Source organism: Melanostigma gelatinosum (genome assembly GCF_949748355.1).
Source record: "Melanostigma gelatinosum genome assembly, chromosome: 17".
NCBI lineage: Eukaryota > Metazoa > Chordata > Actinopteri > Perciformes > Zoarcidae > Melanostigma > Melanostigma gelatinosum.
The window spans coordinates 8,248,966-8,265,717 of record NC_136650.1 but is presented as its reverse complement, the minus strand read 5'-3'; the positions used below and the strand labels follow the sequence as shown (position 1 = coordinate 8,265,717).

Here is a 16,752-nt window from a genome sequence, read left to right as displayed (position 1 = left end):
AAAAAAAAAAAAAGTTTATAATATCTGATTTATGTATCCTGCATTTATATTTATATAGCAAATGCATATTAAACAGGTTAAAGGTTAGAAATGCTCTCTAAACTGCGGTGTTAACACATGAATGCCAATCAAAATCATCTTGGAGATACTTTACCACCTTCTCTCTGAAGAGGCCTGATGATAAAATGTGTTTTTCTTTAGCAAATAAAAGTACATAAGTCTCGCCTGCAGTCTTCCTGTCAGGCTGCAAGCACAGAAATCTACCAGTCAGAGGGTCGGGCAGTAACCTCTTTGTAGCCTGAGAGGCGAAACACAGGGCAAACAAAGTCCTCAAATTACTGAGGAAATGTAATGTTGGATGTTTGTGTATCAGAAGCATATTCAAAATACAACAAATAAAATAAAACCTAATATCACTCCAAGCTTCAACACTGCCCCAATTGGCAGTTTGAACTAACAGCACTGTGCCAATTGGCTTAACTCCAATTTTGTCCTTGTTTTATCTTTGGAAAATCCCTCAGAGAGTCCGACAAATAGCAAGTTCTGTCTACGACCTCTTTGAGCAAGCCCAAATATGTTTTAGGATACATTTGAACAGCTTTCTGAATCAAGGAGCACAGTTCAGGGTCAATCGGTATTCTGCTCTAGAGCTAAAATATCAAACCAATTCAGGTGTAAAGGCTTTTCTACCGGCTCACAGTTTGAACCTCTAGTTTAGATGACATCTGTCTGCAGTGGAGTGGCTCAGATTATGAGTCAGTAATAATTCTGTTTTAAGGTGGAGTTAACTTTAATAAACAATGCCACAACACAAATGTATATATATATTATAATGTAAATATTGTGATACATTTACATTCATCTTAATTCGACCAACTAAGGAGGTGAGATATCAAAACTGGATGTCATTTTCATATCTTTTCTTGCTCTAGTAATTTTAGCAATTATCAGAGGGTTTATATGAGGGGTTATATTTTTGTTCATCAAAGTATTATACCACCTGTCACACAGACACTCACGCACACATGACCACGACATCCGGAATGAAAAAGGACACGTTAATGAAGACCTGGCTGAGGAGCTCTGCAGGTCATTGAGGCCTAGTCCACACTACTCCAGTTTTACTCCATCTTTGCTACGTTTACACTGAGCAGCCACACTACGCCGGAGTTTTGGAGCACCCTAAACGGAGGAGCCTGAAAACTCCGCCGAGGTTGGAGGTATTTGAAAACTCCGGGGTTTTGGTTGAGTGTAGACGGTCGGACACGGATGTGCTTAGAAACAAATTACGCCCACACCCGTGTTCGCTCCTGGATTGGTTCTTGGCAACCATGACGTCTCCGTCCCTGATTCGTCACACTCACTATCACGTGACCCGTACCCGAAAGAAAACAAACAGCCGGGCGACCAGCGACAAGTCCAGAGACGCTATCAGCCGTATATGGAGCGCCGGTTTTGTGCACGCTGTATTACCTGTTGCGTACTAGCAGCTGTTGTGCAGTAAAAAGTCTGCATTTATGTGGAGGAAGCAGCTGTTATTCTAGCTGCGTGACCAATCGGCGATCAGCCCCCACGGAACTGTCTGAAGCTACAGTTAGCAATAAATGCTATTCAGAGCTATGAGCTACAAACAGACAACACAGAGGAAACGAGTGAGAGACGAGTGAGAGACGAGTGATCGACGTTGATTCGTTTTACTTCTTCCGTTTGGTAGCCTTGAGAGACCTTAGTCTGCAAATATTTCTTTATGGAGCATGAAAATATGTACGAAGATATATTATATTCGCTAATGCTAATCGCGGTTAGCATTTCCCCATTGGCGGTAATGTTAAAATTATCTTAGAAGCTAGCGAGTCTGACCTGTTGCATGATGTTGTGCCCTAAAAGATGGAGCAAATGCCCCATGCCCTAAAGAATTGATAGAGGGCGAAGATGATGCCCCTGTTTTTTCTGCTGGGTGACCCAGCTTATCCCCTGATGCCGTATCTCATGAAGGAATACCCCAATGGCGGCGCTAACGTTACATTCATCAGCCCCCACGACAACAACACATGGAAGCGAGTGATCGCGTGTGTGTTGACCACATTTATGGACCATAATCGAGTAAACGTTTCCGTGTAAGTGTTGATTTTAAAGTAAAGTTGATGTGAGAGAGAGAGAGAGAGACCCGCAGCGCTGTAACTACGTCTGAAAAATAAAACTTCTAAAACTTTCCACGAACTGTCTGTTTGAGTTCATAGAGGAAGATCTTAAGTATCAAATACAACCTTTCATTATTAAAGACTACTTTATTACTCTGTCGTATTTTCTTTAACTAAGCAAGCAATCCACTTCCTGTTTACACCGTCACGCACATGCCCAGTGTACGTTAATGGTCACGTGCTGTCCACCTTGAAGGCTGCCGTGTGGATGCAGATCAACTTGAGAATAATGCTGAAACTCCCGTGTGGACGGAGATCGTTTCTATTTGACAACTCTGCATCCAACTAGACACGGAGTAGTGAGGACATGGTGTAAGAAAAGGCAGAGATTGCGCTGAGCAATAGAAGGCAGGCCTCGATGAATCTCCACAGGACACAACACAGCACGGATAGATTCCTGCTGCTCATCAGCTGACGCAGCCACAAAGCCAAGATCAATACGAGGGAGTAAAAAAAGATCCCTGTGCTACAGAGAGACAGAGAGGTTTGTTAAAAGCCTGCGTTGAGAGTCAAGCTCGGGTCAGCTGCATTCCATTATGAGCCAGTTTAACTCTCAGGCTTTTATTATCAACCAGCAATTTAGAGGGCATATTAATCACAGAGAAAGGGTATTTATCATGGACATTATTCAGTATAAAGAGATAGGCTGTTGGCTGAACGCTGCCCCTGGACAGTGATTGTCCAATCACACCTTAGCAGCCGTAACTAGGCATGTAACTGGTTTCATCTGCTCTAATATAGGCCGGACGTGTCCAGCTGACTGGTTCACTATCTGCATTAGTAACCGAATATTATTTCATCCCAAAGGCAAAGGGGCATGTTATCGGCTAACTTCATTATATTACTTTGTGGGGTTACAGGTTACCTTCGTCAACGTGGGTAACAAGATGCTCGTGTATCACCTTTATTTCATTGGTTTTTCTCATCCTCAAACCCTCTTTCTCTTGAAAGAGCAGTGTGAACATACGAAAACTATAAGGCCACTGTGTTACTTCTCAGGGTTACGTCTGAATGAACAGTTCTCTTGGACTGGCACATACTTGCTCAGGAACAACGACAAAAATGATGAGGTCAAATCACATCTTTTGTCACGTTGTATTGGGATTACCCAACACTTACATACAACGTTACGCACTGCAGCAACGGCACTAAGAGAAAGAGCGAGGACCAGTGGAATAAGACTCAAACCAAGACGGACAGCACGGCAGGTGAATGGTGCTTTCATATGCTCCTCAGATGGTTGTTGGTCCAACTTCGGTGTGTTCATGAGCTCTAAGTCATAGAGTGGAGACAACGGAGATGCTAGAAGATTTGTTTATGTTATTGCTCAAAGTGTTTAAACAACACGTTGATAGCGGTTTCCAGTATTTGCTATTCTTCTCATTATTCTGACAGCACGTGAATGCAGCACAAATGTCCAATAGGACTTGTTCCCATGACATTTCTGGGCTACTGAATAAATAATTTGAAATGAATGGCTCGCTTCAAATGTTGAGATAAGGATGGTATTTTATTTTTCAAAAACACTCCAATATTGTTGTTTATTTAATATCTCTTGGTTTTAGCAGCCTTAATTCAAACACCATTTCCCATAGGCCCCCCAGACCTTCACGGGTTGAGGGGTTAGTTCAGACATGTCTGTAAAAACAGCAGGACTGAATGTACAGATGCTGTAAACGTCTTTAAACAGCAGAGATTACAGCTAAAAACGAATTATAACAATGACCCACGCTGCTGTGCTTGTAGGTTGGAGCTCCAGTTTAACTTTTTTAAACGGCATACATTAAAAGGTTTCAATTTCTAATAGCACCCGTGGAGGATGCCAATTTATTTTAGAATATGGAAACCTCAGCAATGTGTTTAATGAACTGAAAAGAACGATGAAAGAAATGCATGAGACTGACGTGAGGACTTCGGCTCTCTATAATCTTCTGCAAACTCTGCAGTATCATCATCATTATCTTCGTCATCATTATTTCTTCCTTTTAATCGTCTTCCACTCCCTCCTCCTCCAGTCATCTTCATCACCATCATCCATGTTATAAGCACTTTGAGACAACTTGCATCATGGCCGCCTCCGTCACCATCACTCGGCCGAAAGAGAGCGCCACAGAAATAGGTGTTTCAATACCCAGAGCTGTGAGTCCACTCAGATTTATGGCCGCCGTGACAACCTGAGGCGGGCCATCGTCATCTTCCACTACCAGTCCGCTCCCGGCACCAGAGCCATTGCAGCCTAAAGGAGATACTTTAAAACTGTGCAGCTCCGAAATCTCAGATTTTTAGGAACAAAGAACAGCAGCCTTGTTTGTAGCATAATAGGGACACACTTCTGCGTTCATATGGGGACTTTAGACGAGTTTTAGGCTATAAATGTTAAGTTAACAACTCAAATCCCCTAACATCCCGTTTCTGAAGCTTTAAGGTTTCTTCTTTCAACACAGTAACACGTAGGTTTTGTTCTGTATCAGCTTGTTCAACTCTTCATTGAAGCTATGTTATATGTACACTGGTACCATTACATACAAAGATCTATACCGCTCTCATGTCTGTCATCGGCGATCACTCACGGTCGAGTATGATCGTCTTCCTGTTGGTGAAATGGATTATTTGTGGGTCTTCAGGTGGCTGTAAAGGTCAATCCTGGATCCAATCCTGGTCTGTAGCAGTGTGGGCAGTTGTTGTATTCGTAGGTGGAGGAGCAGTTTGCTGGTGGGTCTCTCCTTTCTGCGTTGCCCTTTTGCTTTCATGGCAAGGCAGAGGTCCTTTTCCCTTCAAACGTCAGCCTTCTCCAAAGGTTCCTGTCACAGGCCATCTTGTTGAGGTGAACGTGGCATTTCCTCAGGTGGAATATGAAGTTATCCATGTACCGCTCTTTTTGTCCCCCTTGGGTGCACTTCCCCCTCCTTAAGTTCACCATAAAGGGCCTGTTTCAGGAGACAGGAGTTTGGAATACGGATTATATGACCAGTCCATCGCAGCTGGTGACGAATGATACTTGTGGAGATACTTGGTAGTTTGACTTCCTCCAGGATGCTGATGTTTGTTCGCCTCTCTTCCCAGTTGGTCATTAGGATCTTATGCAGGCATCGTTGGTGATATTGTTCCAGGGCTTTGACGTGTCTGCTGTAGGTAGTCCAGCATTCAGCACCAAAGAGGAGTCAGGACAGAACTGCTACTTGATGGACCAGCAGCTTGGTCTTAGTCTGGATGTACAGTAAATATGAAGCCACAGACAGGATGTTAGCATAGCTGTGGTTTTTGTTTGGATCTATTGATTGGTAAGCTATGGAGGCGCCGATAGAGCCAGGCTAAACTAAGCTAACCAGCTGCTAGCTGTAGATTTGTATTTACCGTACAAACATCAGGTCGGTATCAATCTTCTCATCTAACTCTCTGCCAGAAAGTGAATACATGTATTTCCCAAGTCACGCCTCTTATTTGTTTACGAATGTCGCAAACTTCCACAAAGGATACACCGGTGTTTCCTCGTTCATAGTTCCTCTCCAGCTACACGCAAGTCTCCTCGATCCTCGGGATGCATTTTAGGAATTGGGATGTCCTTCAAGATGGAGCGCTGAGATCGATTCAGTTCACCAGCCGGAGGAGCGAGGAACCGAGGTGGCACAAAATCTGGAAATGCAACATACTGAAAGACCCAATGATATTTTACGTAGCATTGTGTTTCATCAACAATCTAGGGAAGGCAGGTCCTGACCTCAACCCCATCCAATACCTCACTGGTGCTCTTGTGGCTGAATGAGAGGACATCTTCAAGCTATTGTTTAAAGGTTGTCAGTAGATATTGAAATCTATGGTCTTATGTTGCAGCAGCAAATTTTGTGCTAGCAAACCTTCCCTTGATCAAAGTGCGCTGTTGTCCGCCACATTTGGCATTTGGTATTTCCGACAGCCTTTCAGAAAATCATTGATGATTGATTCGCAAACGGCTCAGCAAAGAAAGAGGCCCAGGACTCAGCTTTAAAGATAAAGTCGTGTGAAGAGGTCCTTCGTCACTCAGCACACATTCTCAGTTCTAATGCCTCGATTACCACGCCATAATATTTCACAGCTTTTAATGGATCCTGGCATCTCAAAGAGGACTGTAAGTGGAAGGATGGGGAGTTTTGCTCGTTGATGGATACACTATATCAGAATAAACGATAATTTCTTAGTCAGCGCACATTGTCTAAGGTTATTGGAAGAGCTACTGAATAGCAGGGTTCATTTTAGAGCAGGCTGTCAGAATTTGAACATGGATGGGTGTATTACATCAGCGATGTTACATTGTATCGGTGTAAGCTTGTCTGTCCTTGTCCCTGACAGAAATCTCCACATTGACCATCACTTTGTGTACACAAACCATGTATCTCCTCTCAGACTGAGAATCCAAATCAGAACCCAACATGAATGTACGGAGAAACACAGCCGTCCTTCGTTTGTATCCGCTGGCATATGTAGCAGCTGGATCGGATTAGAATTTCACCTGGTGTATTTGTTCCTGCAGCAACTACAGGAGATTATCTTGGGTCTGTTTGTTTTGGGAACATTTTATCCGCTCCTTGTAAACTCTGCTGCCAGCCAACATGTCTCCATAAAATGTCTCCCTACCGTTGCTTTCTGGAAAAAAGGCTTTGGAGTCAAAGGACCTCGTGTCGGCTCTTACTTTGGTTTTACTGTAATGTAATCTTACAATTGTTCGGTTTATTCAGTTTCAGATAATAGCCTTACTGAGGGAGTTCCGTCTGTCACGTAATAAATTACATGTGATGCTTGACTTGCCAAAAGCTTGCCTATGTTTGCACAACAGCCTGTATTATTCACAAAGAGCAGCAACCTTGCCAGCTACTTAATGGACTGGAAGGGTGCAGTTGACCCTGTATGCTCACAAGGTGAGCAAACTGTGTGTGTGTGTGTGTGTGTGTGTGTGTGTGTGTGTGTGTGTGTGTGTGTGTGTGTGTGTGTGTGTGTGTGTGTGTGTGTGTGTGTGTGTCATTGTGTCGACTGTAAATTGAGAGCAGGAGAGAATGATTTCATAGTTCAAGGGTGTGTGTGTCTGCCTGTAAGTGAATATTTGACTTCTCAGCTCTCAGCTCTGTCCATGCTAGGCTGACGGATGAAGCCATGCATATTCATCAAGGCAGCTAAAGAATAAGGCTTTCCGATACATAGAGATGAGTATGGAGGCTGTAATGTTCACACTTTGGAAACCTACAGCCAGCTCTGAAGGTCGGAACACCTCAAAAGCTCTACAGGAAAGAGGATGGGTAATTAAGACCAGTTTATCAACACAATTTGAAAAAGACCATAAAACACAACTGCCCTAGGGTGTGTATTATTGTCCAACTCTTCTTATAGCAAAGAGTTAGGTTAAAAGAAAGCCAAGGCATAACATTTGAAAACACCAGAGCTGTTCAGATACCAAAGCGTTGTAAATGACTGATACGGCATAAAATGCTGGATCAGGTTTCTGAGAGTATGCAAGTCTATGCACCGATCAGATAGCACGTTATCATTTCATTCATAAGCTCATATATGCAACACAGGAACAACAAAAACCCGTGACACTCACCACCTGATCCGTACATCCTGCCCAATCCGTACTGCACATGTGCAAACCAGTACTATCCGCCTGTGATTAAACACTTATGGGCAAGCTATTTTTTCAAACAAATCCGTGTTGAAATCGGCAGGAGGAGAGCTAGTTAACGAACGCTGGGTAGCACAGTCTTGCTTGGCTAAATAACAGAGCTAACAGCTAACAGAGGTTGGATTAAGTTGCATTATGCGTTCACGCAAGTTATAACATTATCATGATGTGTTCAAATGTAATCTTGTGAACTGAGGTTTTGGCGAGAAGCTTGAATATATACAGTGTTGTTTGAAGGAGTTGTTTTGACAGCAATAAAAAATTGAGATTAGAGGGAATTATGACCCGACCTTTGACCTGTTTTTAAAGCACTGGTATCGGATCGGTACTCTGCATCGGCCAATACGCAAGTTCAGGTGTCAGAAAAATAAAAATGGAACTCCAAACATTTCCAGAAATCACAAATCCCTTTGCTCATTCGAATCATGTAATTAAGGTCAATGATTCATGGTCACATGGTCGCTATGTGATTTGCTTTTAATAAGTTAAACGAATGCATCACCGTTCAAAAGCACTTAATACATACAACAGTATGTGAAAGGGAACACATCACTGTTCATATCTTGCATGATGTCACAATGTTGGAAGCCGACTCAGACTGCAGCAGCAGTACATTCAGTCTGTTGCTGGTTCAAGCTCCTACATTCAGTTCAGTGTAAAACGATCCTAAACAAGCACCGTACACGAGGTTAAAGCTGGAGTTTGTGTGTTACTTTCAAGCACTTGCCAAACCGAGTTCCCACAATGCTGATTAAGCCCATCGGCGTCAGGGAAAGCTCTCTGTATTTCGCAGTGCACCAGACTTGTGGTGTCTGGTTCACGTGGTGACTTTCCTGCGCTGCCCCACCAGGAGTGATGCAGCAGCTGAGAGTATAGCAGGAGCTATGGCGGAAAATCCCAAGAAAAGTTTCTGAAGAGGATGCAACAGATAAAAAAAAGAACTCGTAGTTCAGAGGAAAGATTGAAGTAAAAAATAAATAAAGGAAGGTTTCAAGGTTTTATGATCCGCTTTCAACACTTGAACGTGCTGTGCACTATTGAGCTGAGTCACCATGTGACTGGTGACAAACGCAGACTTTACAGTATATGGACAAAATAAATACAAAAAGTACGGTGCAGATATAACTTGCCTCAAATGTAATAGGCCTGAACTAAATAAACGTGCAGTAGAAAATTGTACAAATCAAAGGCACACAATAAAAAGAGAGTTTTTGGTAGGTTGGTTCCATCTGTGTACAGCATGTAAATTATTTGGAGGTACTAGATAACAATTAAATACACAAATAAAGCTCCCAAAAACACTGCTATCTTCCCCAAGTGTTCTTTTATTTGTCATGTCCTTGTAGAATAGGAATTGAAGGAAAATATTTGGGGAAAAGATAGCAGTGTGTGAGTATTTCTTCTTCTTTTTTTGTTTTTTTATATAAGTTGGTTGTGTGTCCAAAAGAAAAAAGAATCTCACAGCCAAAGTGGTCACTATCTCTCCACTAAGAAAAGTTAAATGACTATGTTTTACTGCATCTTGAGATTAATTAAAGAAATAATAGACAGATAATTAGGATCCATTTGGCAACCATTTTTTATGAATTTTCCCTTTCATTTGTCAAAATCTATATCCGACTGCAAGCAATTGACAGCCGAGTTAAAGGTCACAGTTAAAATGGTTACACTAATGAACCCTACACTTTGAAGATGGTATTTTCCTCCTTATTAAATCACCGCACAGGACCAGGAGCAGAAAAGGTGGACAAAGACACAGGAAGGCAGTGACAGACCTTCAGTTAGAAAAATGTCACTAAAGCTCTCTGTGGGCTCAATTATCGCTCAATTGGACAGAAGCGGAGGAGGACCGCCAATTTGAGTACTAACTTGACACTTGTATTTGTCAAAGGAGCTTCAGGATGGAAACTATAAGCGAGGATAAAAAGCTAATGGCTCCTCTTGGTTTCAGACTTTTCCCGCTCAGCAGACACTCCAGAGGGATGATGGTGTCAAAGCGTGACAGACGGAGGACGGTCATTTCCCCGCAGCTTGTTTCAGGAGGGGATGAGAGCAAAGGACATTGTGACAGAAACACCTGACTTCTTCTGCACCGTCATTGCTCGCCACTCCAATGTCCTGTTTTCACAGACAAGCCGAGCTCTCGCCCTGCATTGTTATGTGCTTGTTTTATTCCCAAGTTTGTTTCCTTCCATGTTTAAGTGCCTCTAATGCCTTTAAGGACTCTGCGATCACCCTCTTAGTTGGAATGACCCCATAACTTAACTTGACATATGCAGATGTATTCAAAAGCAGAAATAATGCCATGGTGGCCTCTTTACAGGCTAATTAGGATTTAATTGCTCACAAATGTCAAGATGAAACGGTATTATGGAGTTATGGTAAAATATCAAAGCATCAACAGGCAAAACAGGTTGTATTTCAAGCTAATTGCTGCCCCAAAGGCAGTGCTTTGCATCAAAAGCAGGTTGTGGTGGATGTGGACGTATTTCTCTGAAGCACATTAGAGACATCTACTGGGCTGGACACTAACTTGGGTTTACACTCGGCCCGGTTGAGAAAAAGGATGAGGATCACCTTCAAGATGTGGTTAAAAAAAAAATTGGAGGATTATTCTGTTAATAAAACAAAACATACTATTTACATATTTGGTCAAGACTGCGATTGCAGGAATTGCAATTTCTTGCCCCAGCTGCAGCCCAATCAATGCACTTTCAGACAGACAGACAGACAGACAGACAGCTGAAGTAATGATAGTCAGACAGACAGACAGACAGACAGCTGAAGTAATGATAGTCAGACAGACAGACAGACAGACAGACAGCTGAAGTAATGATAGTCAGACAGACAGACAGACAGACAGACAGCTGAAGTAATGATAGTCAGACAGACAGAGCGACCGAACATCGTGGAGCATTTAGCAGACAGATGAGTTGGTATGTGGACGGAGAAGAACAGAGCAGAGACGGGTTAAAAGAGTTCATATTAAACTTACATTCGGCAGAAACACGACTCCAAACGAATGCTAATGTTGCTACGTGGCTGCTAATAACAGTGAATAACAAACTGTTCGCTAACAAGCGAAGACAGTGTTGTGTTCACACCTGGCCGCCAAGTGGCCAAAAATATGAGCTGTTGCACGTTAGCTAAGAGGTAAGTTAATTATTGTGTCAATTTCAATACAAAAACCAAATTAACCATTTGTAGTTTTCCCCTTTGTGCATTTTACCACACATTCCCTTTAGACTATCCCAACTGAAATATCTGCATTTTGTTTTAGATACTGTGGTCTATATTTGAGTGCGTAGTCAGCATAAAAAGGCAATATGAAGGCATGAAATAAACCTTTAAACCCCTATTTTATACATCTCTGTGTCTGAGCATTATTCAAGTTCATGAATGGACGTCTGTCTTCAGAGGACTCTTGTCTTCATAATAACGCTCATATTAATACAGTCGATACAGGCCCATACCACCCATTCATGATGATGACTCCACTTTCCATTCCTAATTCGGAGACATTTCTAGTTTTGTTCTGGTTTGCCTCTCTGACAGGCTCATCTCTCTTTAAAGGGCACAGGGGGGAGGAAATGAGGATCACGTGTGAGGATCTAGAATACTGCCCTACTGCCCACACACACACACACACACACACACACACACACACACACACACACACACACACACACACACACACACACACACACACACACACACACACACACACACACACTATCTTACCCATCCATCCCTCTTATACCCGGTGTGTTTTAATGTAATGAGCCTTTATAATGCAGCTCATCGGTATGCTGCAGGGAACAGCGGTCTGGATCAACTGAAGTCAGACTTTGCCGTAGCCTATGCCCGCACACAAGGACATTCGATTAGCATTGATTGTCCTCTATTCCACCCGGTATAGCCTCTTAGGCTATAGCAAAGAAGAATACGGGGTACTTCAATTTACTGTCGATTGATGATCTGCTTAATCTCTTCCAACCAAAATATATAATTAAGGCCATGTTTGTTTGTCAGGATTCCATTATGCTGCTTCAAAGTCACTCATTCAGTTCAGGTTATAGAATGATGGAACTGCTTTTCTCAGAATGCAACAGGGGGGCTTTTTAGTCCAACCACAGCGCTGCTACGGGTTGACCATGTGTTGTGAGACTGCCACCTGACGGATGTCTGTAGACAGTGCAGGAAAACGTGCCACACAGTGACACACACACACACACACACACACACGAACCAGGCAGGCAGCTCAACGCGGACCAGCAGCAGCATCATCAGAAATGTAAAAGGTGGATTAGAAAAGAATGTGCCTCGGTTCATCGTCAACATGTTCCCGGGAGTTTTCTATGCACTGCTGGCGGGTTTCCTCGGGGCCGTGGCGTCGTCGTCGGCCAAACTGTCCCTCGGAGCCGACTACCTGAAGGGAGTCTGCGAAACCGGACTCCGGACGTGGGGAGAGCAGCGGAAATTTAGACAAGCGGACGAAACTACCGCCTGCGACCGGGTGAGGCAGCTCCACAGTTTTGAGTTTATTATTTACACAGTGAGGATGGCTGTGAATAATGCAGCGTGCGCGCCTGCGAGCGGGGCGATCTCTCGCGGAGGAAGTTTGGGGGGTTATCCCCGCCCGACTCTCCTCCCCGACTCCCTCAGCATCAGCACCATCAGCAGCGGCGGCAGCAGCAGCATCGCGCGGGGTGGGGGAGCGCCATGCGGCAGTGGCGCTCTCGTGCCGTGTCCGCGTGCCGGATGACATTGCAGCTCGTCCCGAGTGTGTATACGCGTTATTTTTTTAAGCAACTCGTCTCGGCGTGGTTGTGAAGAGAGAAGGGTTGGTTTTGTAAAAATGGGGGGGTCAGGTGTCGTGTGTGACCCTACATACGGTCCACGGTGTGACCTTCACGCTGTGCGCACACGTCACACGGTGACGTCAGAAACATCCGCAGACAGCCTGGGGCCTTAAACGGTAGAACCCCATTTAATCTGAAGGATGTTTAAAACAGCAGAGGTGCCGGTAGAAGCAACACAAAAAGCTCTTAATATGCACCCTCTGGTATAACATCATAATAGACAAAATAATGAATGTAAAGTGATGCTGATGTATTATAATACTTTCATTGATATAATGTATTATTTACAATGATATTTGCAGTGGTGGAATGTAACTAAGTATATTTACTCAATACTATACTGAAGTACAATTTTGAAGGCCCTGTACTTGCATTTCTAAGATACTTCATAATTCACTGCACAAGTTACTGCTTTGCAGATCTTGATTTTACACAAGGTGTGATGCATTGTTACAAATTGAACCACTTAAATATATATAAAGTAGTCTAATAGTTGCTTCACCTCCAGCAACCGCAACATGAAAATGCGACGTAAACATTGATGCATTTGTATATATAACAATGTAAAACGTCAAAGTGCACAAGCGTTTGCATTAAAGCCGACACTAATCAGTTGCATTAAGTTCTGTTTTTGTTCTTCAGCTTCATATCCCTCTGAGGCTGATGTGTGGCGGGCTGCTTTTCACCTGCAATGCTGTGATGTGGACCTTCCTCGCCAAAGCACTCAGGTACTCCTCTTCCTCCACCCAAACCACTGTGACCACCACCGCCTCCAACTTCATATCTTCCGTAAGTAACTCTCACAGGAATTTTTTTTCAAGGTTCAACTCCTTGTTTGACATATCGCCTGAAGGCATCCTTATTGGCGGTTATTTTAATGACATTGTAGAGACTGATTTACTTTGTAATGAAGAAACACGGATTCCGTTTTCGCCCCCTGCAGGCTCTTCTGGGCCAGCTGATCTTTGGTGAGGCCCAGATAACGTTGTGGTGGGTCGGGATCTCCCTGACCTTCTCTGGTCTGTTGGTACTGCAGAGGGTTTCACCGCAGGATGGGCAACACGACGCAGGCGCCAAGGACGAATAATATGTCTCGTCTCCACTAGAGTTCAGCCTGGCTCCGGCTGGCTGTGGAATGAGGTGTGTTTTAGGTCAGCATCTCCTCTGATTTCAACATCTAGCCAAAGAAAAGTGAGATCTTATGAGAAGAATTTCCAGTTTTGTAGTTAATCCTCCCCCAATTACTAGTTGTATTGACTGACTTGTTTCCTCATTAACCAAATGCCACTTAAATTGCATCCTTCCTGATGAAGAAAAAATGCTTTATTTGTAATGTTACTATTTATGTGTCAGTTGTGTTTGCATGTAGGCAGAGAAACACTGTTCTAAAATCAGAGGAGATGTTGGCCTTTAGCCAGTATGGCCATGACACAGCTACAGTCTGGCTAGTGGAGACAAGCTAATGGATGCCTGCGTCAAGCAGACACTCTAAAATCATCTTTCACCACTCCAATGAAGCAAAAGTTATACTAGCTTTACGTTTTGTTTGGGGAGTTTTTCAGTCAACGGCAGCACAACAACTCACGGGGCTAACAGAACAGACGCGAAGGAGTAGACTAAAGGGAATAATTATACATTTTTGGAAATGCACTTATTTGCGTTCCTACTGAGAGTTAGACAAGAAGATTGATACCACTCTTTTGTTTGTACGGTATATATGAAGCTGGTGCCAGCAGCTGGTTAGCCTAGCTTAGCATAACAAGTGGAAGAGGGAAACGGCTAGCCTGGCTCCGCCTGAAGCTAACAAACTCTGCCTACCAGCACGTTTAAAGCTCACAATTAACATGTTTGATCTTGGTGTTTAATTCCAACATCCATTTTTTACAATTTGGTTTTCATATGGATTAAACAAATGTTATTAGTTGACGGCAGAGACAGGCGAGCTAATCCAGTCTTTGTGCTAAGCTAAACTGACCATCTCTTGGCTGTTGCTTCATATTTACAGGACAGACAGGAGAGTGGTATTAAACTCTCGGTAAGAAACCGAATATGTGCATTTCTCAAAAGCTATACCTTTAAAGGAGGAGACAGACAATACTATATATTTCTTCATGAGCAATGGGCAAATGGCATCATGTACTTTGACGTCACCATCACTCAGATCACCAAAGCTTTCTTAATTCTCACATTTCCTGAAGTTACTCTGAAACTCACTGTAAACATCCTACACTGACGTTGCATCTTATGCATGCTCAAGGCGAATAATAATGAATGAAGCACTTAGCTGACAAGTAATAATACTAATGTAACGCTGAAAGGCTCGTGCCAGGCTCTTTTCTCTCTTATTTGTCCTTCTTGACAGCTTGAACCTCAAGATATGAGCAGGACACATGATTTTGAGGGAGCTGCTCCTCCACTTTACGATAGACGTGTGCACGCTCCTACTGAGGCCTCAACTCAAAATATCTCACACCAAAGCAACCTGGAGCGTCAGCTGCTTCTTGTTATTAAACACAATCTTGTGATAAAATGTCCAAACTGTGTCTACAGCGTTAAGACACATCACATGGCCTCTTCGCTGCCTGTTGAGTGCGTTTCTGATGATCCATTATCCTGTCCATCGCCCATCGTTTGCGATACCATTAGACTTCCTTTAAATCTCGTAACACTGTGACGTGTGTAACAGCGAGGGAGCTTTGAGCGTGGGTGATTGAGCATAGGCAATGGCAATAAATGCTGCTAGAGGGACGTTTCTGTAAGCATGAATCAAGCTCAGTAAGTATACTGTAGTATACAGAGGTTTGTCTAATGCTTTATTGAACAATATTGTGTGATCACACTTTGCAGTTGCACTTTGCAGTTTGGATACATATCACAATATGAATGCGTCACGGTAGCTATTATGCCTGTGTGTAATATTCCACGGCAGCAACGCACAAATATATCAGATGTCCTTCCAGCTGCTGCTGTGCAGGTTTTGTACCATGTGATTTTACATGCATCCCTGTTAACGTGACTGCAGTGAGAATGTGATGACACAGCGCTCAAGCTAAAGGCCGGCTTCAGCAGTGGATGTGACTCCCAGCCACGCTGAAGTGAATTCAGCTGTTTGTGCCGACCAGTCACATCCTGGGTGTGTTGCATTACCTTTTGGGGGGGAAATTGCGCTTGTTCGCTTTCTTGTCGAGAGCTTGATAAGAAGATTGATACCACTCTCGTGTCTGTCCGATTATTATATAAGTGGAGCTAGCTGTCACTTAGCTTAGCTTAACTGACTCAAGACTGAAGAAACGGCTAGCCTGGTTTTGTCCAAATGTAATAAAGTATGCCTACCAGCACCTCTAATGAACATGTTGTATGTCAGGTTTGTTAAATAAAGTGTAAAAGCACTGTGAGGTTCACCAGGCAACCAGCTGATTAGCAAACATGTTGTATAGTGAGCTTTAGAGGTGCTGGTAGGTGAATCTTGGGAGCTGTTTTTTTTCCTGTTTACCGTCTATATGCTAAGCTAAGTCAACCAGTATAGCTTTGTTCATACAAACATCAAGTTGTGGTTTCATGGGAGGTTTTACTGTTTCTTGGCTGGGAGCAGTTTCCAAGTAACCCGCAGAGACTGGTGAAGAAATAGTTCGGGACATAAACCACAATTTTACATTTTTACGTAGATTTCTGGTGCAGATAACACGTGTAATGTAATAAGGACATATAATGTGTTGATTTGTGAGCTGTCGGGATGCTGGTAGGCAGTTAGCTGACATGTAGCCGTGCCCCCCTTTAACCTTTAGTCTTTATGCTAAGCTAACTGGCGGCTGGCAATAGCTTCAAATAAACATACAGACATGAGTGGTATCAATCTTCTCATCTAACTCTCAGCAAGTAAGTGAATGTGAAGAGTGTGTTCCAAAATGTCAAACTATTTTGAACATACTTTTAATCTGTGCTTTTGACTCCGAAGGCTTTTTTGGTGCCTGGCTTTTCCCCCAGTTAACGGCATGATACGAGGGTAAAACTACCTGTGAACCCACTCTCACTGTAATAT

General features: G+C 43.2%; 1 protein-coding gene across 1 annotated transcript; it reads left to right on the top strand.

Annotated features, from left to right (window-relative positions):
- Window positions 1-12,165: 12,165 nt before the first annotated feature.
- Window positions 12,166-13,800, top strand: tmem42b (transmembrane protein 42b; the record flags this gene model as incomplete). The annotated part of the gene is made up of 3 exons (XM_079287459.1): window positions 12,166-12,367; window positions 13,356-13,502; window positions 13,657-13,800. Exons 1-3 carry the CDS (start codon window positions 12,191-12,193, stop codon window positions 13,798-13,800), a joined length of 468 nt encoding a protein of 155 aa, XP_079143585.1. The 5' UTR covers window positions 12,166-12,190.
- Between the last annotated feature and the right edge of the window lie 2,952 nt (window positions 13,801-16,752).